The sequence below is a fragment of the Amphiura filiformis genome, chromosome 11 (assembly GCF_039555335.1).
Source record: "Amphiura filiformis chromosome 11, Afil_fr2py, whole genome shotgun sequence".
Lineage (NCBI taxonomy): Eukaryota > Metazoa > Echinodermata > Ophiuroidea > Amphilepidida > Amphiuridae > Amphiura > Amphiura filiformis.
Window position 1 is genome coordinate 4,799,957 of NC_092638.1, and position 24,023 is coordinate 4,823,979.

Below are 24,023 nucleotides of genomic sequence, written 5' to 3' on the forward strand. Positions count from 1 at the left end.
GCAGCAAGTAATGCACCCAGTTGATCATGATGCACTTCTTTAGATGCTGCTAACACATTTGAACTTACCTTCATGGCAGCAAGTAATGCACCCAGTTGGTCATCATGCACTTCTTTAGATGCTGCTAACACATTTGAACTTACCTTCATGGCAGCAAGTAATGCACCCAGTTGATCATGATGCACTTCTTTAGATGCTGCTAACACATTTGAACTTACCTTCATGGCAGCAAGTAATGCACCCAGTTGGTCATCATGCACTTCTTTAGATGCTGCTAACACATTTGAACTTACCTTCATGGCAGCAAGTAATGCACCCAGTTGGTCATCATGCACTTCTTTAGATGCTGCTAACACATTTGAACTTACCTTCATGGCAGCAAGTAATGCACCCAGTTGGTCATCATGCACTTCTTTAGATGCTGCTAGCACATTTGAACTTACCTTCATGGCAGCAAGTAATGCACCCAGTTGGTCATGATGCACTTCTTTAGATGCTGCTAACACATTTGAACTTACCTTCATGGCAGCAAGTAATGCACCCAGTTGGTCATGATGCACTTCTTTAGAGGCTGCTAACACATTTGAACATACCTTCATGGCAGCGAGTAATGCACCCAGTTGGTCATGATGCACTTCTTTAGATGCTGCTAGCACATTTGAACTTACCTTCATGGCAGCGAGTTATGCACCCAGTTGGTCATGATGCACTTCTTTAGATGCTGCTAACACATTTGAACATACCTTCATGGCAGCAAGTAATGCACCCAGCTGGTCATGATGCACTTCTTTAGATGCTGCTAACACATTTGAACTTACCTTCATGGCAGCAAGTAATGCACCCAGTTGATCATGATGCACTTCTTTAGATGCTGCTAGCACATTCTGTAATCCCCTGAGAGCACTTAACAAAATCTGAGAAAATACAACACACAATATTGACAAAACATCAAAGTGTTATTTTTCAATAAAGCAGTATTCAGACTTTTTATTGTATGTAAAATATTGTATGTAACATATCTACGTTATTTAATCTATTGCCATTCTATTTCCAGTAATGTTTTTGTTCTAACGAATGTTTGATGACATAAAATCAATAATATATTTCTGCTAGATATTATATGTAACATATTATCGATTTTTCGTCATGAAACATTCGTTACAACTTAAACATTACTGGAAATAGAATGTCAATAGATTAAATAACGTAGATATGTTACATACAATATTTTACGTACAATACTCGGAGTCTGTATACGACTTAATATATTGATATAGATAATGAAAATTGATTTTATTTTTGGTTGCTTCGACCAACAATACCTACAATCCCCGAAATATGTCCTTGAAACGCTTTAGGCATCTTGAATGAAATCAAAAGTGTATTTTTTTTGTGGATAAAAATGTTCAATATTTGGATTTAAAAGAAAGCTGGGCCATCAATTAACACTTTTCCCTTCCTCACCCCCCATCATTCAATGTTGCGACACTTTGGAGACACGCTGAACACATTTGCACGCTTTCAACATTGCACGGGGAGTGGGGGACTTATTTTCCCTAAAGACGCTTTAATGTTTCAAGACATATTTCGGGGATTGTTGTCTACCCTTAATTGTCCATGCCAGAGAGATCCAGGCAATATGACAAAATCTGGGAACATGAAGGTTGGCCAAATCGGTTCATACTTTGTAAGATTGATGTACTGGATGACATATTTTCACATGCCAGACTAGACCCACCTGACCCCCCTGGGTAGGGAGATATGGGTACCCCTAATTTGGGGCTTTTGACTCAGGTAAATTGCTGTGAAAACATTTGAAAAAGGGCAAAGTTTATGAAGTTATTTTTCTATCAGCAACCTTTTGATTGGATTTTATTTTGAAATATTTGTCAAGAGCATAGTTTATTTGAAATATAGAACTTAAAATTGCAATGATTGGGGTCTTGGGTTTTCAGGAGGGGGTCATCAATGTTACCCCTCTTTAGCATTTTTAAAAAATGTAAAAAAAAGGGTAATTTTTAAAGCCCTTTTATGAAAATATACATCTTAAATATTGATTTTTTTTAATGTCAACATTTTGAGGCTATATTGGTCTACTCCAAACAATAAATGGTAGATTCGGGCGGTGTAACAAATTTGCATAAAATTGGTGTTTCTAGACAGTATTTTCGCCTAATAAATTGCTTGAAAATGATATTGTGAGTATAACAACTGGAGGAAACTGAATGTGACAATTCTATTTTTAGTCTTAAAATGCTTAAAATGTTTTGATATGGTGACATTGTTTTAGATTTTTCTAAACAGAATCATGTCAAGTCTGCAGAAGTGTTTCTAAATACAAAACAATTCATATTTAGCTCTCTGAGTAAAATACAAAACAGAAATACTGAATACAAGACTACCTTGTGATAAACCATGATGAACAAAATTGCAATATAAATGTAGGTCCATTATGTAGGCCTATTGTGTATGCATTTTTAATTATATCATTATATTGTTTTTATATTAATAAAAAGTATGCCTAAAAGCCCTCAATGTTGTGAGTAAGAAACTATGATATTAGTTGGCTACTGTGATAATAGCTTGATACATTCACAAATAATTATTCATAATTATTCTAGAAACACTATACTGCAAGTGCCCAAGAATTTTAGCCATAGGACGTAGTTCTAGTAGGCCTGGCTAGTAGCTGGGGCAGATATGGTCTTTTATGATCTTCAATTTAGATATACTGCTTGAACTGCAACTGCCTTATAAATACTGAAGTATTCACTAAATCAAACCAGGATTTTATTCAATTACAATCGCAAATTTCCAATTTGACCAATTTGACGATTGTACTGTTTTTGGACAGTTTTTCTTTCTTTCTTCTGTCAAACTCGTAATGAGCCATCGTAGCCATATGCTATAGGCCAATGTAACCATTATTTGGTCACAAGGACCAATGGGTGGGGTCACACATGTTACATGACCAACCTGGGGTCAAAGGTCATCCAAAGGTCATTATGGCCAAAATGTGATTTTCACTCAAAATGCTTCTTCTTCCACATATTACATAACACAATGCCGTCACGTGAATACCTGCATCGGCTTTAGCTAATGTCTAAAAGTTGAACAAAGAATTGAAGTCAAAGGTCATTAAGGGGGTAAAATCTTATAATTGCATTATCTCAACATCCGTAAGGGGTATGGGGCTCAAACTCGGTGACAACAAATCTCATGACCAGGGGAACATTTTACAGGGGTCAGGGCAAAGGTCATGCAGAGGTCAAATTTTAGAAATGCATTTTCTGTACATCTGTAAGGGGTACGGGACTCAAACTCTGTGACAACAAACTTAATGACTAGGGGAATATTTTGGAACACTTTGCAGGGGTCATGTCAAAGGTTATCTGGGGTCAAATCTTATCCTTTTTCTGGACATTGGTAAGGGGTATGGGGCTCAAACTCAGTGACAACAAACCTCATGACCAGAGGAACATTTTGCAGGGGTCAGGTCAAAGGTCATGCAGAGGTCAAATTTTAGAAATGTATTTTTGGCCATCTGTCTGGAATGTAATTCATAGGCCTACATTTACATGCGAGATATACAGGTTGTATTAAAACGATTGGTACCAATCCATATTTTGTTTATTAAAAAGCAAACTTCTTGGAACATTGTGATATCAGACATGTTATGTTATTTGTTCCTGAGAATAAAATAACCTAGCTAACTTGCACAGTCACAAAATGACCTATGAATGCTTCTGCATGCATCTTTGAACTGGAAATAATATAACTGCAAGACATCATAAATACTTGAGAAGTAAAACATGTAAAAATCAAAGTATCTATTCTGGCTGGAATACTTAGATTGTGCTTGAAATATTTGATGTATAAAATTGTATACTTTTCAATAAAATATTGGGTAAGTTGGGATGAGTTGTTCTATATTATCATGATTATCAGGATCAGAAATATCAATGGACGATTGAGAGTAAAATCCAAGAATCTTGTCTTTTTTGCAATGTCCAACAAAAAGTAACAGATTTCCATTTGAGATACCCAAAATTAATATTGCGAGTATCCTGCTTTGTTTTTTTTTCTTTAGTGGTTACTTTGTAACTTGTTAATAGACATTTTCAACAATGCCATGATAATTGTATTTCAAACATCAGTATGAGGTAACATTTTGTTTTCTTACATTATATTATTTATAGGCTGATTGTGATATTTGTAAACAAAGCAAATAAGTGCACAGCCAATCTACGTTGTGACAATTTGTAGATGGCTTAGAGGAATGTAAATTTGCACTTTCAGCTCCAAACAAGATCTTTAGATGTCAAGTCAACTCAAAAATAATGTTGACACTTGTTGCTGAAGCAAATGAACCTCAAGATCTACATAAGAATATTTATTCTTATGATACTATTCTTGCATAAGATTCTGGCATACATCATGTTCATTCGATTTTAGTATCGTGCAACATGGCTTAATGCATGAAAGACATACGATATCTTTCAGCTTTATGATTGTTTAATCAAATGAGATATAGAAACATCTACATTTTAAAGGTTTGGTAATGTTTATTTTTCCATTTATTATCAGCTTGATAACTTTAGTCAACTTTATAATGAAGAAATACCTTAAAAGACATGTGCTTCCTTAACGGAGATTTTCAGTTTGTGATCTTGCTAAAATACCATATAGAAACACTGAATTTTCTATTAAACCAAGCAACACCATCCAAAGATAATCCGATTTGTTTCCCACAGACTAGGCCTACAGCCCAAGGTTGGTTCATTTAGAGGAAGATCAAAACAAAACAAAATTTGGATGTATATTCTGTATATAGAATGCTTGTGAATTCATGTAATAAAAATGAAAATTTTAAAGAAGTTCTGAGGGAGGCCAAATGATAAGGGTTGCTTGAATTATTATTTGTTAACTATAATGTTCACTAGAATGAATGAGGTATAATGAGGTAATAATTTTTGTATTACAATTATATTGTATATTACAATCGTTAAAAACAAAGCAAATAAGGCATGGTCTACGTTGTGACAATTTGAGAAGGCTCCGATCGTTATCAACATTTCCAAAAGCAGCGTGAAAACAACAATACATGGATCTTAATGTAGCGATTCCTCAAAGCAATGTAAAACATTGCACATTCAATTCCATACAACTTCTTATGTGTAAGCTAGAATATCATTTTGACACTTGCCTGTCCTCAGCTACATGTAGTACAATTAGGCGTCGAAAAGAACGGTAACATGCAAAGTGTCATCATGATTATGCACTAATAAAAAACTGAATTGCTAGGTCTATAATAACTCATATTTATATGTTGATGCTAAGTAATGTTGTATGATCATGATTTAAATCCTAAGGGAGTGCTGCTTACCAAATAATTGTTTATTTCTTACTTTTGTTTGAATATGTTCATAAACGGTTTGTTCAATCAAACTGTTCTTGAAAATTCCTGAGTGTTTGACCAAGTATTTTAGGTTTTTCTCATTTTAGATCAAATAAATTCTAGAAACACTTAAATTTTAGTAACATTTTGCTTTTGTTATCCATGATATTAAAGTTTAAAACCGTACACAACTTAATAACCAGCTCTAAATAAAGTATGTAGTTGAAATAATCACATATTTCATTAATATTACAATATTTTCAGTTTGTAATATTGTTAAAAATATCACATAGAAACACTGTATTTTCTAAAAAAAAGCAACACCGCCCCAAGATATTCTAATTTGTTTCTCACAGCCACATGTTGGGTCACTCTAATGACACCAACAAAAATTCAAAATTTTGATGTATATTTTTTATATTTGCATTTGAATTCATCAACTAAAAATTCAATTTTTTAAGACATTTTGAGGGGGGTATGTTTAGACACCCCCTAGAACCAAATGATAGGGGTTGGTTGAATGTCAATTGTTCCCTGTAATGCCCAGGGTAGATGTTTCCTACAAATACTTAATTTATTTAAATAACTTCAACCACTTGTGAAAAAATGAGACTACAAAATTGGCTTAAATTCAGGAAAAATTCATCCATTTTTAAGGGTGTAGATTGTACCAAAACAAATAAGGGCTATAAACCCTTAACAAGGGGGGTCAGAATCCTGAAAAAGTTTCAGTGAGAATGTTTCATCAAGCACCCCTACTACACCAAATATGGGCAAATTCGGACAACCTTGATGTTCCTGCCACTGCCTGGCTTTCTCCGGCATGATCAATTAAGCATTCATTGAAAACAAATGATTTTGATCAAGGTCAACAAAATACATTCATTCAATTTGTATTTGTTGATATTTTGTCTCCAAATGACCTGATGTGTGCAAGCCCATTGGATTTGGAAAATGGTTCTTTGAAGGGGGGGGTCCAGTAATGGCCATTTATTTGTGTACTTTAAGTTTGATGAATCTGAATAAAGTTGGTTTTACACAAGAAGAATGTTTCTTTCCCTTTGTGTAATACTAATTTAACTGTACAGATTGAAAAAAAGTCTGCACACTACATTGTAAACTGTAACAATCATACAACATTGTTGTTTCCGCCTTCATTACCATAGTAAAATATATAAAATTATTGATTTCCAGGCACACCCTCTATTCAGTGTTGCACTTTTTGTTGACGTCAAACGCACAGAAGCATAAAAATAAAGAAAATAAAGACACTTGCTTTTCAATGCGACAATTGAACTTGCATGAACCAGGAAATATACATGTCATTGTTATACACACAAATATATTGCTAAATACCCAACTGCAAAACTAGATTGAACCAGTTTGTGCATAGAGTTTACCTTCAGTGTATTAACAGTGCAAAAATTATATTGGTTCCAACAAAAATTAAATTAAAAATATCATCATTGAAAAGTTGATCATGGCGGTGTTTGTGATCAAGTTTGCAGTCACCGCTTTCATCACTACATGTATGGCAACACTTGGTGTAGTCCATGGTCAAATAATAGCCATAGGCCCTGGATTTCAACAGACTATCTCTCTATTGCAGAATGTCAATGATACGTCTACTAACATGACTTCTGTCCTGCAAGAAACCACTAGTCTACTTCGAAGTCAGCTTGTAACTCATGAGAATCAACGTCACACCTTGACACAGATGAGTGACACTGTTACTCGGATGGCTGACACGCAAAATCAGACTTTGAACGCTGTTACTCAGATGGCCGATACTCAAAATCAGACTTTGAACACTGTTACTCAGATGGCTGACACTCAAAGTCAGACTTTGAACACTGTTACTCAGATGGCTGACACTCAAAGTCAGACTCGTGATACTCTGACTGAGATGAGTCAAAGCCAAACTCAGATTCTTGCTACTTTGGCTCAGATAAGCAACACCCAATCACAGATGAGCAACACCCAATCACAGATGAGCAACACCCAATCACAGATGGCAAATACTTTCAACCAAGTAGCAGCCCTTATGCAGATGCAAACTCAACAGTTGCAGAACATGTCATCCACCATGAATACTGTAGTGTCTGTACTAGAGAAGCAGCAAGAAACTCTTGAGAACATCTCCCAATCGTTACCACTTGTACTAGACCAGCAAGCCACTCAGATTGAGCTGTTAAATCAAAATTCAACAGCTGTTGTTAGCAGTACGGACCTCTTAGCAGATGAGCAAGCAGTCAAACTTTTAGAGATGCAAAATCGACAAATTGAATACTTGACTGACATTCTCACCAGAGAATTTCTTGGACAAAACAGAATTTTGCTACATGTAACTAACATTTTACATGGATGCTCAGATCTCAACCTAACACAAGGGTATTCTGGAATCTACACAGTAACCCCACGCACTGGCTTGTTGGTTGATGTATATTGTGACACTGGAACTGATGGGGGTGGTTGGACTGTATTCCAGCGACGCTTCAATGGCTCCCTCGACTTCTATCGTGGATGGGATGAATATGTTGCGGGCTTTGGAAGCTTAGAGGGAGAGTTCTGGGCGGGGCTACAATTGTTACATCTACTGACAAGCTCTGGATCTTGGGAACTTATGATCCTATTAGAAGATTTCAATGGTGAAACAGCTTATGCTAATTATCAGTCCTTCAATATTGGTGATGAAGCATCTAATTATAGACTTACTATAGGGTCATACAATGGGACAGCTGGGGACTCAATGGCCAGACATAATAACAGTCAGTTCACAACCCATGATAAAGTTCATTTTCATCGGAGTTGTACTCAAGCCTGGGAAGGTGCCTGGTGGTATGGTAGCTGTGATTATTCTGACCTGAATGGAAGATACTTTGGCCTGACAGAAAGACATTGGTCAGGTATGACTTGGAGCACTTGGAAACATAATCAATCATTAAAGACATCAACCATGATGATAAGACCTATTCATCAAATCAATAGATTAGGAGCGGGAGGATGAGGAGTAGGGTGTGTTCAATATCTATGCAATTCATAGTTCTACATAATACCCATGTCAATTTAGATGCTCCCTCAAAATAAATAGCAAAAATCATGGAATTTTGTCTCGTATATGAAATAAGTTTAAAATAAATACACTTGCAGGGATGAAAACAAGCACTAACATAATTTCCTGAAAATGTGTATTTCTCTATACTTTGCACAGGGAAATCAAAGCAAAATTTCCTGAAATCAGGAAATTTCCTGAAGATTTATATCCCTGCACTTGTGCACTTGTAGTTGTACTGAGATGATGATGTGTCTAATGCACAAGCCCCACAGTAAGTGTGCTTTACTTTGTACAATTTCACTCCCAACAAGTGATATGCAGTTATTAACATAATATTGCCACACCACCAGTGTGGGTTTGTAATTCATAATGCTAGGTATCCCCATAAGTTGGGAAGAAGGTGGTAATAGTTTTGATATTTATTTTGTAAATCCTTTCTAAAATATTCCTGACCTACAGTGTACATATCCACAGTGTATCCTTGACTCTTAAGGAAATGTTAAATTCAAGTGTATCTCTCTTTTGTGTTTAATTATGTATCACAATATAATTTAATAAGTAAATGCCAGTCTTTTTTTATAATAAATTGTTTGTGTATATATTTTGTTGTCATTGCAATATGAAATTTATGTATACTGTTGTATAGGTCTGCATGTGCATACGTTTGATATTGTGTATTGGAGGTATGTGTGGTATGTGGTGTGTGGGGGTGGGTATGTAGGTGTAGGGGTAGGGGGTGTTGGGTTGTTTGGGTGGTATGTTGGTTAATTTTAAGGAACATTATATGCAGGAATATATGTGGGGTGAGTGGGAGTATGAGGTTTATGTTAAACATAGTACATATTTTATATTTTATTATTTCCTCTTATTGTTCTTCATATGTGACCAGCTCCAACAAAACCCGGAACAAGTCACCAGATATTGTTTTTGAGTTATAGGCATTTAAAGATGACATTCCCATTAAAAAAAATCAAATTTTGGAATTCTTAATTTCATGGTATTTGACTGTGGCCTGTGGGACTAAGTGGACTTTCAAATCCTTGATAGTATTTATTGAAAAGAGGTTTAATTAATCAATAAATAACAGTTGAACTATGATAATCTCTATTCAATCATGTGTAAGGCAGGAAACTAATTGGCCCATAACTCAGAATAGCAATTTGAAAAAATATCAAGGTATCATTTACAAAATTATCCATATCTTGAAAAGTATTGGTGCTATTTATATAATTTTGGTATTATTTTAAAGCTTTTTGTCTTACATTTTTATTCAAATCATGACATATCAAAATGTGACTTGTTCCTGGTTTTGTCAGAACGGGTCACATATGTATTTCTATAATTATTATTACTATTATAATATGTATGATTATTATATATACGAGGGGTATCCAAAAGTTTTTGACATCACCTAGAAGAAAAAGAGCTATATTGATGAAATTTTGTCAGTGTAATCACTGGTCCTTATGTACATTATGGTCCAAAAATGGTTTCATTAGTATGTTTACTTTCTTTACAGGTGGCGCTAGATGGGCAGTAGGCGCATAACCTACAAGATGGTGAAAATTGAGGCATGCAGCATGATTCAGTTCCTGCATTTGAAGGGTTAGGCCTACAATGCTCAGAAAATCTATGATGAAATGAAAGCTATCTACGGTGATGATTGCCCATCATATGGCACTGTTGCTTTTTGAAAAAGGAATTTCCAAACTGGCCACATGTCCCTCACAGATAAGCCAAGAAGTGGACGTCCATCCCTTACGGATGATGTGGCCACAGTGAAAAAACTCAAGAAAGTGGAGGATCTTATCGTGAAAAGGTTATGCGCCTATTGCCCATCTAGCGCCACTTGTGAAGAAAGTAAACATACTAATGAAACCATTTTTGGACCATAATGTACATAAGGACCAGTGATTACACTGACAAAATTTCATCAATATAGCTCTTTTCCTTCTGGGTGATGTCAAAAACTTTTGGATACCCCCTCGTATGAACGCATAGCCAATTTACACATGTGCTGCTGTTCCAAAAGGGTATGCTCAAATAAATAAATAAAATAAAATAGAAATAGTGGTAAGCAAAGTCAGTAGACAGGGTAAGGGACCATAGGGACCATGTAACCCAATAACCAGTGTCCCGAATTAAGAAAATAAAAGGGGTTGTCCCATGGACAACCAAGTTGTAATTTCTGGTTGTCCACCAGATTTTTTGGTTGTCCATAAGATGTAACAAAAGCAGGCAATTTAGTGCAAACATAAATTTTATCCATAGAATATCTGAAAATTACAAGAATTTTGACTTATTCTTTCCATGTTTTGATTGTAAAATCGAGAGCCTGTTACCCTTGCAAAATATCACGATTTTTTAAGCATTTTTGCCAATTTCCCACATTTGTAGTTGTGGCTACCAGTTTGCAATGTTGTTGCTACAAAAAATATCTAGTTTGTTTGCTATATCCACCAAAAATGTTGCAAAAGGAAAGAAAGTGCTCAGCAGGTTTCACAAAGCACACACCTCTGCTTCCATTTTGAAACTTGGTCCCATTTAGAAAAGGCACATTTTCTTATTCCGTAAGCTTCCAAAATTTGCCAGACAGGTCGGGATGGTAACTCTGAGAAGTTACCAGTCCAAATCTTGATTATTTAAGGATTCAACAAAATTAGCCTAATTTTATATTTTTTTAATTTAGTGTGTATAACATTGTAAAGTAGTAAATCTTAATTCTAGGTACTGTAATCCAAGCAAATATAGTAGAAAGTATAGAAACTATAACCTGCACTGACTGTTGATATATGTTTGTATAAAGTGTAGACAGAAATCTGTTATTTCACCATATGCTTCTATTAAAAATCTTGGCATTGAAATGAAAAATCATGTTATTCTAATACAATATATCCATACTTACATGTATAACAATATTATTTTTGAGACAACCTGCCGATCTCACACGAGTCATTTCGAACTTGGCAACACCCACACCCTGTAGCTGGTCGTTATTTTCATTTTTAGCCTATTTTTACAAGTTGACCTCATTAGACCTTGAACATCACCACTACATGAAAGTTCCCATAGTGCAGCTATAACCCAAGTTTGATACAAAATTGGATGGATTTGGGCCCATATTTATTGGTGGAGCAAGACGTAGTCAAGTGCAATATTTTAAAATTCATAGCGAGACCAATAAATACTGGGCATAAAGAATCCAATTTTATCATTATTATGTTTTGGATCCAATAATTTCACACACTTGGATTAATCAAAACATAATAATGCTGGCAATTGCATTTGAACTGTTCAAAATTAAACCAAATATTAACCAAAAGCCTAACACAAAAGTCTATATTAAAATGCACCTGTAGATGGCCAAAATTGTCCTCTCCTTGAAAACTAGCACAGCAAACTCTGTGCCAGTTGTTAAAACTATTTGAAAGTAAATTTCCCCATACATACCCTGTAGTGTTCATAATCCTCACAACCCGTTGGTTTAGGTTTCTGCAACACTGATAACATCACACTAAGGCTGACCTTGAGATAGTCTGTGTCAATCACACTCCCATCATTACACCTGCAACAATTAACAATCAAAGCAAAATTTACTACATATTTGACAATGGTTATATCACACGTTTCCCCTCACTCCATCAGAAAAGCAAATTTGGTAATGTATCGATCAGAAGTCACAAGCATGCCTAGCATGAAGTCGCTATCAGCTGAACCCAACAACTCGACCACAAGCCAATTTTGGCCATGATCGAATTACTGGTAGTTTTATTTTGCACAATTGCTGCTAATATTTCTTACAAAACCAAGTGTTACCATTCGTATACAGTATGAAGTGAACACAATTATAACTTTGCCTAATCAGAATTCTAATTGAAAATGGAAAAGTGGTATTTCTGGATTCTATAGCTGGGGAATAACCCTGCAGAATCCATCAATGTAGACTTTGCACAAGCCTAATTCTCTACTCTCTTACAAAAAGTATATTGAAACATAAAAAGTACATCAGGGCTTCGTTTGTCACTGGTTTTATTCCAGATTTTCTTTTACCAAAGATTAGATTTTACAAATAAAGTAAGCCAAAGAATTAAGGAACCAGTTATGTTCACCCCCTGTATCCTAAACAAAGACAGACATGTCATAATTGGAACCAGCAGCCAATAGCTGCATCTTTTAGCTCAAATTTTAGACCTCATTCGTTGAAAGGTTCAAGAAATAAAGACACAACAATCCAAAAACCCAAGGAATATGCCAATTTAAAAGTTGCAGTTTGCTCCATTGCATGCCCTATTGATTTGTGAACAAAGCGTTCGCAAACAAGAAAATTAGCGCCCTGCTTTCATTGATTAGCATGTTAAAACTGCGTTGTGCTTTCATTGATTAGAAAACAAAAGTGCAATTTTTGATTTCGCTTATTCATTAGGTTTTAGATCACCCTTTCTTTCGTTCTCAACCAATTTCAACAAATAAGGTCTGAAATCAGAGCGAAAGAGTACAGGTATTGGCTGCTTGTTTTAATTTTGACATTCGTCTTTATTTAGGATATACTGGGGTGAACACAACTGGTACCTTAATTCTTTGGCTTACTGTATGCAAGTTGGATGAATCTATCAGGAAGTATTGTAACTAAAATGGCAAATTATGTTTAAAAAAATAATAAAGGTAGATATTTATATAGCGCTGTATGCCGTAAACAGCCTCAAAGCGCTTTACATTTATTCCGCCGTCATTAGAATATGTCGGAACCACAATTTCAGCCTACAAATGGCGCAGGGTCCATCAGTACAACAATTGTGACTACTCCTAACAGCTTCCCATTGCACCTGGGTGGGGTGAGGCAAGGGAGGCAAAGCGCCTTGCCCAAGGGCGCAACACGGTAGTGGGACAGGGAATAGAACCCACCCGTCGAGCAAACTCTCAGATTATGAGTCCAAGGCCGTAACCACTGAGCCAGCGTGCCCTCACAACTGGTATTACTCCCCAATGATTTTGATATTTCATCTTCCATAAGGAAGATTTCATCAGTAATCTGTTGATCCAGCTGATTCTTTGATGGATTACATATTGGAATGTGGATCAGAAAGGGAGGGGGGCAATATCATCAACCATGATGAAGGAACTTATTTACTACGTCACATACACGGTCAGCAACTACAAAACAATGCCAGGGCCAGAATTTCGGCGTGAATCAGAGAATCGATTCTCGTAAACAGATTTGCGTGAATCAAAGTTGATTCCCGCAAACGTTTGTAGTTTACACAGAAGTTGATTTGCAAGAATCAAATGATTCCCGGAAATTTATTCTGCAAGAATCAAGATTGATTCTCGCACTGTGAAACAAAATTCTCACTCGGCAATGAACTCTCTCGGGATGAGAGTAGGAGGATTACCAGCGTGCATTGGCAGAATAAGCACATTTTCTGATGAAATATTCCTCAAGAAAGATCAAATGTTTAAATTGTGAGTAAATACTTGTAAAACATAATTTGCCAATTAGTATGAAGTACATGTATATCAGTCCTGATGAATTTATTCAAGGATTCTGCTCCTCGTCATTTCTATGTACTTACCTCATACATAGATTTCCTATACATTGCAGTGCAGCTCTCTTGATATTGGTATCTGATGATCCGCTGAGGTAAAGTAGCAGGCCCTCTGGTCGCCTTGACAACAGACGATCCAAGAACTTAGTATTGATATAGTGAGAAAGAAGAAGCATTAGTGATGAAATATATATAAATGAAAATGTTTAGTATAGTATCTTAAAGGAGTATTTTGTGATCCTAGCATCCTCTTTTTATGACATTTTTCAGTAGATATCCACGAAAAAAGCTTATTCACAAAATGTCAGTTTATTCTGATTTTGCGTTTGCGAGTTATGCATGATTATGTGTATTTCACTGCTCCATAGACAATGTTTTGTAATTTCAAAATTCAAATTTCACAATATTTTTGCTAAATGAAATAATCTGCAAGAATTTTTTTGTACAAAAGCATTATGTAGCCAGTGGTATAAAAATCTAATAATTTTTGAGAAAAGTGGTGGGATGATGCTGTAGATCACGAAATGCCCTTTTATAAAGTAAATCATGCAATCTAATGAACATTCTACACACTAAGCTTAAAACTTTTCAACAATTTCTTTAAGATATGCTTTCTAAGAATTCACAAACTATTCATGCACCACATGCACTGTAAATCTGTATGTATGTGTCCTATGTCAAGTGTATCTGATTCTGGCAACCTATTTCAGTACAAAGGCATATTAAAAACTTTGCTAGATTTGGCATTTAATAACAATACTAATACTCATATCAATGCGCCATTCACCAGCGCTTACAACCGTAAAGTTAACAATCTAAACCTCAAGAATAGTCTTGAATTGTTTTAAATCTGGCAATATCAGAAGGATGTGAGTTCCATTCTCTAGCAGCAACAATTTGCCACCTTTTTTTCACCAAAAACACCTAAGATGAATAAGGGGATGACAAGCCATATTACATCACTGGCTGATCTGAGGCATCCATTCTGTACGGTTTCTTTACCCATAACATTTTGGTTTCTCCTGAGTGTTTCAAGCAAAGACCATGCTTAATTTGCTATATGGCAGCTATTATGTTTATTTATTTACCTTGTTACACTTGGTCCCATTCTCATAGACAACAGCCCCTAAAGCCCTGAGTGTTTCAGGCAAAGCCCACGGTTGACTATGCTTTGTGGCAGCTATTATATATTCCAATAGTGTTTCCACTGTAGACTTGCTCAATGTAACCTAAAAATGACAACAACAGGAAAAAAAATGATATTGAAGCTTCAAAAGATACTGTATGGACAGGTTAGAGATATGTTTCAATCAGGTTTGAAGATTGTCAGCATGTGACTTAATGAAGTGCTCAGCATTTTATACAATTTGACAAAATGACCTTTAACGACCCTTCATAACCTTTGGTCCTAAATCCAATGACATTATAACTTGGGTCAAGCATTCTTTAGCGCTTCAGACGAGTATTGAGCGTACAATATTGTATGTACAATATATGCGTTATTTAATCTATTGCCATTCTATTTCAGTAATGTTTAAGTTCTAACGAATGTTTGATGACGAAAAATCGATAATGTTACATACAATATCTAGCAGAAATATATTATCGATTTTACGTCATCAAACATTCGTTAGAACTTAAACATTACTGGAAATAGAATGGCAATAGATTAAATAACGTACATATTGTACATACAATATTGTACGTATAATAAAAAGTCTGTATACTGCTTTATTCCCTAGCCCCTAAAATATTTTCAATATGAGATATAGGATTGTGGCAAGATTTCTTTGCCAATTCATTTTTCAGATTGATGGTGTCTAGGATTAAAAAAAAACATCTTGGGATTTTAAACAGGTTCTACTAATTAGTGAGTTCGGTCTTGGCACAAACAAAATCTGCAAAATTGCATTTTTCTTAAATATTTCTGGACCCCATGAGTTGATCACTATTTTCTGATCCAAAGAATGCATTTACTATGTGTATGTTTCTGCAACAACAGTTGCCTTTTGCAACAGTTGCCTTTTGCAACACTTGTAAAAAGACAAACAGGTGTTGCAAAAACATACACACAGTATCAGAATATATGAACTTGTTAACTGATTTTCTTACCAATCCTGATGAATCTTTTCAATCACAATCACTATCCCTCTTTTCACCCCTGAAAAGTTGTGGAAAGTTCCAATGAATAATTTCTTACCTTCTGGTGAGTAATAATGACAATAAGCTGACACACTTTGGTCACTAGGAGTTCATCTTGTAATGGTACCAGCACACAAGCCTTACTCAACAGTCGATTAGGATCCTAACAAACAAACAAGATAACAGTCAATGGTGAGTAATAATGACAATAAGCTGACACACTTTGGTCACTAGGAGTTCATCTTGTAAATGGTACCAGCACACAGGCCTGACTCAACAGTCGATTAGGATCCTAAGAAACAAACAAGATAACAGTCAATGGTGAGTAATAATGACAATAAGCTGACACACTTTGGTCACTAGGAGTTCATCTTGTAAATGGTACCAGCACACAGGCCTGACTCAACAGTCGATTAGGATCCTAAGAAACAAACAAGATAACAGTCAATGGTGAGTAATAATGACTATAAGCTGACACACTTTGGTCACTAGGAGTTCATCTTGTAAATGGTACCAGCACATAGGCCTGACTCAACAGTCGATTAGGATCCTAACAAACAAACAAGATAACAGTCAATGGTGAGTAATAATGACTATAAGCTGACACACTTTGGTCACCAGGAGTTCATCTTGTAATGGTACCAGGACACAAGCCTGACTCAACAGTCGATTAGGATCCTAACAAACAAACAAGATAACAGTCAACATTTGGTGAGTAATAATGACAATAAGCTGACACACTTTGGTCACTAGGAGTTCATCTTGTAATGGTACCAGGACACAGGCCTGACTCAACAGTCGATTAGGATCCTAACAAACAAACAAGACAACAGTCAACATTTGGTGAGTAATAATGACAATAAGCTGACACACTTTGGTCACTAGGAGTTCATCTTGTATTCAACAACTCTTCCTATACCTTTGTACAGGAGCCAACCGTTGTTAAACCGTGATGAACCCACACTTTTACTGAAGCGTATACGCCAACGCGAAGCGAGACTACGCGTACGCGAGAGCGTAAAATTCGTCATGCCTGGAACCTTTGTGCGTATGCCAGCTTACAAGTTGGATTCAGTATTTTTCAGGTAGGCCTAGCGGCTAAACATTGCCGTTTTATTCTGTAGTTTTGTTGCTGATATCAAAAGAGAAATCATCGAAGTTTTTGTAAGGCTGAGTGGCAATGATTAACTGACATTCCTCGTAAAATAATCGTGAATTATACGATATTTAGCTTCTTTTCGTTGTTGAAAGGATTCAATCATGTTTCACCGTTGTTCATCACCGTTTAACAACTCGCGTCCGGCGCGTCTGCGTGGTATGCTTGGCTCGGGCAGCTAAAGCTGCCCTCGCTGAAATAAACCACGCAGACGACGCGTGACCGCATCGCTGTTAAACGGTGATGAACAACGGTGAAACATGATTGAATCCCTAAATGGTACCAGCACACAGGCCTGACTCAACAGTCGATTAGGATCCTAAGAAACAAACAAGACAGCAATCAATGGTGAGTAATAATGACAATAAGCTGACACACTTTGGTCACTAGGAGTTCATCTTGTAAATGGTACCAGGACACAGGCCTGACTCAACAGTCGATTAGGATCCTAAGAAACAAACAAGATAACAGTCAATGGTGAGTAATAATGACTATAAGCTGACACACTTTGGTCACTAGGAGTTCATCTTGTAAATGGTACCAGCACACAGGCCTTACTCAACAGTCGACCAGGATCCTAACAAACAAACAAGATAACAGTCAATGGTGAGTAATAATGACAATAAGCTGACACACTTTGGTCACCAGGAGTTCATCTTGTAATGGTACCAGCACACAGGCCTGACTCAACAGTCGATTAGGATCCTAACAAACAAACAAGATAACAGTCAATGGTGAGTAATAATGACAATAAGCTGACACACTTTGGTCACTAGGAGTTCATCTTGTAAATGGTACCAGCACACAAGCCTGACTCAACAGTCGATTAGGATCCTAAGAAACAAACAAGATAACAGTCAATGGTGAGTAATAATGACAATAAGCTGACACACTTTGGTCACTAGGAGTTCATCTTGTAAATGGTACCAGCACACAGGCCTGACTCAACAGTCGATTAGGATCCTAACAAACAAACAAGATAACAGTCAATGGTGAGTAATAATGACAATAAGCTGACACACTTTGGTCACTAGGAGTTCATCTTGTAAATGGTACCAGCACACAGGCCTGACTCAACAGTCGATTAGGATCCTAACAAACAAACAAGATAACAGTCAATGGTGAGTAATAATGACAATAAGCTGACACACTTTGGTCACTAGGAGTTCATCTTGTAATGGTACCAGCACACAGGCCTGACTCAACAGTCGATTAGGATCCTAAGAAACAAACAAGATAACAGTCAATGGTGAGTAATAATGACTATAAGCTGACACACTTTGGTCACCAGGAGTTCATCTTGTAAATGGTACCAGGACACAGGCCTGACTCAACAGTCGATTAGGATCCTAACAAACAAACAAGATAACAGTCAATGGTGAGTAATAATGACAATAAGCTGACACACTTTGGTCACCAGGAGTTCATCTTGTAATGGTACCAGGACACAGGCCTGACTCAACAGTCGATTAGGATCCTAACAAACAAACAAGATAACAGTCAATGGTGAGTAATAATGACAATAAGCTGACACACTTTGGTCACCAGGAGTTCATCTTGTAATGGTACCAGCACACAGGCCTGACTCAACAGTCGATTAGGATCCTAACAAACAAACAAGATAACAGTCAATGGTGAGTAATAATGACAATAGGCTGACACACTTTGGTCACTAGGAGTTCATCTTGTAATGGTACCAGCACACAGGCCTGACTCAACAGTCGATTAGGATCCTAACAAACAAACAAGATAACAGTCAATGGTGAGTAATAATGACAATAAGCTGACACACTTTGGTCACTAGGAGTTCATCTTGTAAATGGTACCAGCACACAGGCCTGACTCAACAGTCGATTAGGATCCTAACAAACAAACAAGATAACAGTCAATGGTGAGTAATAATGACAATAGGCTGACACACTTTGGTCACTAGGAGTTCATCTTGTAATGGTACCAGCACACAGGCCTGACTCAACAGTCGATTAGGATCCTAACAAACAAACAAGATAACAGTCAATGGTGAGTAATAATGACAATAAGCTGACACACTTTGGTCACTAGGAGTTCATCTTGTAAATGGTACCAGCACACAGGCCTGACTCAACAGTCGATTAGGATCCTAACAAACAAACAAGATAACAGTCAATGGTGAGTAATAATGACAATAAGCTGACACACTTTGGTCACTAGAAGTTCATCTTGTAATGGTACCAGGACACAGGCCTGACTCAACAGTCGATTAGGATCCTAACAAACAAACAAGATAACAGTCAATGGTGAGTAATAATGACAATAAGCTGACACACTTTGGTCACCAGGAGTTCATCTTGTAATGGTACCAGCACACAGGCCTGACTCAACAGTCGATTAGGATCCTAACAAACAAACAAGATAACAGTCAATGGTGAGTAATAATGACAATAGGCTGACACACTTTGGTCACTAGGAGTTCATCTTGTAATGGTACCAGCACACAGGCCTGACTCAACAGTCGATTAGGATCCTAACAAACAAACAAGATAACAGTCAATGGTGAGTAATAATGACAATAAGCTGACACACTTTGGTCACTAGGAGTTCATCTTGTAAATGGTACCAGCACACAGGCCTGACTCAACAGTCGATTAGGATCCTAACAAACAAACAAGATAACAGTCAATGGTGAGTAATAATGACAATAGGCTGACACACTTTGGTCACTAGGAGTTCATCTTGTAATGGTACCAGCACACAGGCCTGACTCAACAGTCGATTAGGATCCTAACAAACAAACAAGATAACAGTCAATGGTGAGTAATAATGACAATAAGCTGACACACTTTGGTCACTAGGAGTTCATCTTGTAAATGGTACCAGCACACAGGCCTGACTCAACAGTCGATTAGGATCCTAACAAACAAACAAGATAACAGTCAATGGTGAGTAATAATGACAATAAGCTGACACACTTTGGTCACTAGAAGTTCATCTTGTAATGGTACCAGCACACAGGCCTGACTCAACAGTCGATTAGGATCCTAACAAACAAACAAGATAACAGTCAATGGTGAGTAATAATGACAATAAGCTGACACACTTTGGTCACTAGCAGTTCATCTTGTAATGGTACCAGCACACAGGCCTGACTCAACAGTCGATTAGGATCCTAACAAACAAACAAGTTAACAGTCAATGGTGAGTAATAATGACTATAAGCTGACACACTTTGGTCACTAGGAGTTCATCTTGTAATGGTACCAGCACACAGGCCTGACTCAACAGTCGATTAGGATCCTAAGAAACAAACAAGATAACAGTCAATGGTGAGTAATAATGACAATAAGCTGACACACTTTGGTCACTAGAAGTTCATCTTGTAATGGTACCAGCACACAGGCCTGACTCAACAGTCGATTAGGATCCTAACAAACAAACAAGATAACAGTCAATGGTGAGTAATAATGACAATAAGCTGACACACTTTGGTCACTAGGAGTTCATCTTGTAATGGTACCAGCACACAGGCCTGACTCAACAGTCGATTAGGATCCTAAGAAACAAACAAGATAACAGTCAATGGTGAGTAATAATGACAATAAGCTGACACACTTTGGTCACTAGAAGTTCATCTTGTAATGGTACCAGCACACAGGCCTGACTCAACAGTCGATTAGGATCCTAACAAACAAACAAGATAACAGTCAATGGTGAGTAATAATGACAATAAGCTGACACACTTTGGTCACTAGGAGTTCATCTTGTAATGGTACCAGGACACAGGCCTGACTCAACAGTCGATTAGGATCCTAACAAACAAACAAGTTAAGAGTCAACATTTTGTGAGTAATAATGACAATAAGCTTTCTTCAAAAAGCGCTGATGAGGAACCGAATCAAAAGCCTTGCGGAAATCTAAGGACTCATATTGAAATTCCCTTACACAGGAAGGTGTGCGCCATCCTGCAGCTTTCCTGTGCTAGCCTTCTTTTGTTAAAATCCTGGGCAGGGTGTATCACTGATGCATATAATCCATCCGTTTTATGACAGAGCTTTCCTGAGGCGCGCGCTTAGTGAGGGGAATCCTGCCTTCTTTCTGTGTGAAAACGTGGTAGGGTATTTCAATATGAGCCCTAAATACACTACATCAATGTTAGCACCTTCTTCAAGTAGTTTTGTCCAAATCTCCATAATCTCTAGAAGTTGTGTTACACATGAACGGCCTTGCCTAAACCCATGTTGCTCATCTTTGATGACATTATGTTCCTTCATGAATGCCATGAGCTGGTTTCTTATCATTGATTCCATTATCTTGCACACAATTGAGGTTATACTGACTGGTCTATAATTCCCTGCATCAGCCCAGTTGTTGTAACTACAAATTTCGAACGTTTGAGGATTTGTTCTCAAGTTGTAGAAGGTGCCATAGGGTGTCTTCAGTGTTAATTATTTTCATTATAAATGTCGCAAAATATTAATATTGACAATAATTAACAACCTGTTTCACCTCTCCATATATTCATACATACAAACGACGCTTAATATAGCGCATTTCCAAAATTGAGCAATGCGCCCACCAGTGTTTTCATATCATATTTTGTGGTGAAAAACTACTACAAATGTGTAATTTGCAATCAAGTAACGATTTCTTCGTACCGACGGCTAAGTGTGTATGTGAATGCACATTAAACACATACAAACACATGTACACAGCACCTGTTGGAACTCCCGGTCGGAGACGGGAGTTTCAATTATTGGAACTGGCATCAGCCAGACACATTCCATCTAAAAGTGGGGTTTCTTATTTCTAAATATTTGTAGCACATTCATGAGATGCTAATTTCTATTGTGTTAATTTCTATTGTGACGAACACGCATCTATTCAATTCTCTTTCACTTTCGAATGTACATGTAAGCGAATGAAAAATGTCATAGTGAACCAACCCCTTGTCCTATTGAGCTACTTTTGGTCTCATTTTAAAGCTAAAGAACAGGGCTAAAACTGTGTAAACTAGTACTGAAAAGTGAGTCAAACTGAATAAATGACATCAGCTGGAATTGAAAATTGACGGGGTGGAGGAGCAGGTGGGTGAGGAGCAGGTGGGTGAGGAGTAATGTATTAGCATCTAGGAAAATGTAAGATTTCCATAGTGTTGGTTTGAATACATTATTGTATAGATCTTCGTAACTCTTTGTCATATTGAGCTTTTTAATGTCTCATTTTAGAGCCAATTACTCAAAGAAACAAGATTGACTTCAAAATTGATCAATTTCATATTCCATATTAGTTTCTCATTACATTTTGTACCACGGGTTGCCTCTAAATGCACAGAAGTCAATGCAATCACGTGCAAAAATTGCAAAGGTCCATATCTCCTTTAATATTCACTGTATCATGATAAATGTATGTATTTTCTGAAAGGAAATTGCACAAGGAAACTAATTTTTGCATTATAAAAATGGTAGGAAGTAGTGTTGGGAAAATATGAATGATTAATTAAATTTTAATTTAAAAATATTAACTTTTTTTGGCGCACCCTGTATATCGTGAATGTGATTACATAATTTTTTTTTGAAGGGTGAGACTGATGCATCACTATGTTGTGAACATATCCTAGCACATTGGACAAAATCCAACTTCAGACATTTGTTGTGGGGTATTTTATGTGAATAAGGTCTAATTTGAGAAAAACGCATTTGAAAATTTTGATTTACATTGCGGCCTATGGGCTAATTAGTTATTAATTAGGCAATTACGCCAAAACGATAAACATTTTTGAGGTAAAAATGGTATAAGATGTTGCAGTTTTACAATATCTATAACATATTAAAAAATTATTTTTTTGACCATTTTGACCATGTAACACAAAATGGACCACCTCATGACATGCGACCTGTACATTTGTAGGCTTTCAAAAAAAGCAAACATGTAACGATGAGTTATGTTGCCTTACTGAGATACAGGGTGTTCAAAAGTCGTACATAATTTTTATGATTTTTATAACATTATCAATCAAAACTTTTTTCCTCCAGGCCCTACACAAAAACCAGTGGCATATTTGAATTCCTCATCAAATTTCCATCAAGAAAATGCTAACTTTCATAGCAGTAGGGTAACTCCTTCAAGAAATATGATAGTCAGAACATTTCGGAGCATAAATAAATACCTAGTACAGTAACATATTATAGGAAAAGTCTAGAAACCATGACACAGAATGCAGCACATTTGCAACAAATTAACTTTACTTGGAGTAAAACTAGTCACACTCCAAACTAGACAGAAATACCAAAACACAGTGCCGTACTATTACGCTGACTTTCGTATTCGGCGAGGAGGATGTTTTCGACCTCCTGGTTTGTTTACAAACAGAGAGGTAGACAAAAAACCGTTCCGCTTGTCTCCAAACACTCAAGTATCAGAAGGATGGTCCACAATAGCGTGATTCACGTAACCTGAATAGGGATTAAAAAGCTGTCACGTAGAACCATGTGCTTCTATTGTCCAATTTGCCATCAAGATTTCATATGGAAACAGTTCAGACCCAGTACACGATCATGTCAGAAATTAATATTTTGTTCTGGGTCTGATTATTCGGACTAACCAAAACAATGGTACATAATTCTCAATACCTTGCTGGGTTATGAAGTTACAGTAAAAAATATATTTGAGAGTCACCAAAAAACAATATTCACTATACTTTAACACATGCCTCATCCGTAGGCTCCTCATCCGTAGGCTCCTCATCCGTAGGCT

The 24,023-nt window shown here is 36.7% G+C and overlaps 2 protein-coding genes across 4 annotated transcripts in view; one reads left to right on the forward strand and one right to left on the reverse strand.

Annotated features, from left to right (window-relative positions):
• Positions 1-24,023, reverse strand: part of LOC140164243 (HEAT repeat-containing protein 6-like) — a 386,072-nt gene that overhangs the window by 358,942 nt on the left and 3,107 nt on the right. For 2 of the 3 annotated variants that reach the window (XM_072187509.1, XM_072187510.1), the window contains exons 1-4: positions 15,085-15,097; positions 14,024-14,139; positions 11,904-12,018; positions 819-914 (exon numbers count right to left, since the gene is read on the reverse strand). In XM_072187509.1, the coding sequence (XP_072043610.1) occupies positions 819-914; positions 11,904-12,018; positions 14,024-14,028 (216 nt within the window). In that variant the 5' untranslated portion in view covers positions 14,029-14,139; positions 15,085-15,097. Of the gene's footprint in view, positions 1-818; positions 915-11,903; positions 12,019-14,023; positions 14,140-15,084; positions 15,226-16,196; positions 16,302-24,023 lie in introns of those variants that run through there. The other variant, XM_072187511.1, reaches the window with a different exon arrangement.
• Positions 6,815-9,145, forward strand: LOC140164245 (uncharacterized). Its single transcript, XM_072187512.1, has one exon. It carries the CDS (start codon positions 6,879-6,881, stop codon positions 8,403-8,405), a length of 1,527 nt encoding a protein of 508 aa, XP_072043613.1. The 5' UTR covers positions 6,815-6,878; the 3' UTR covers positions 8,406-9,145.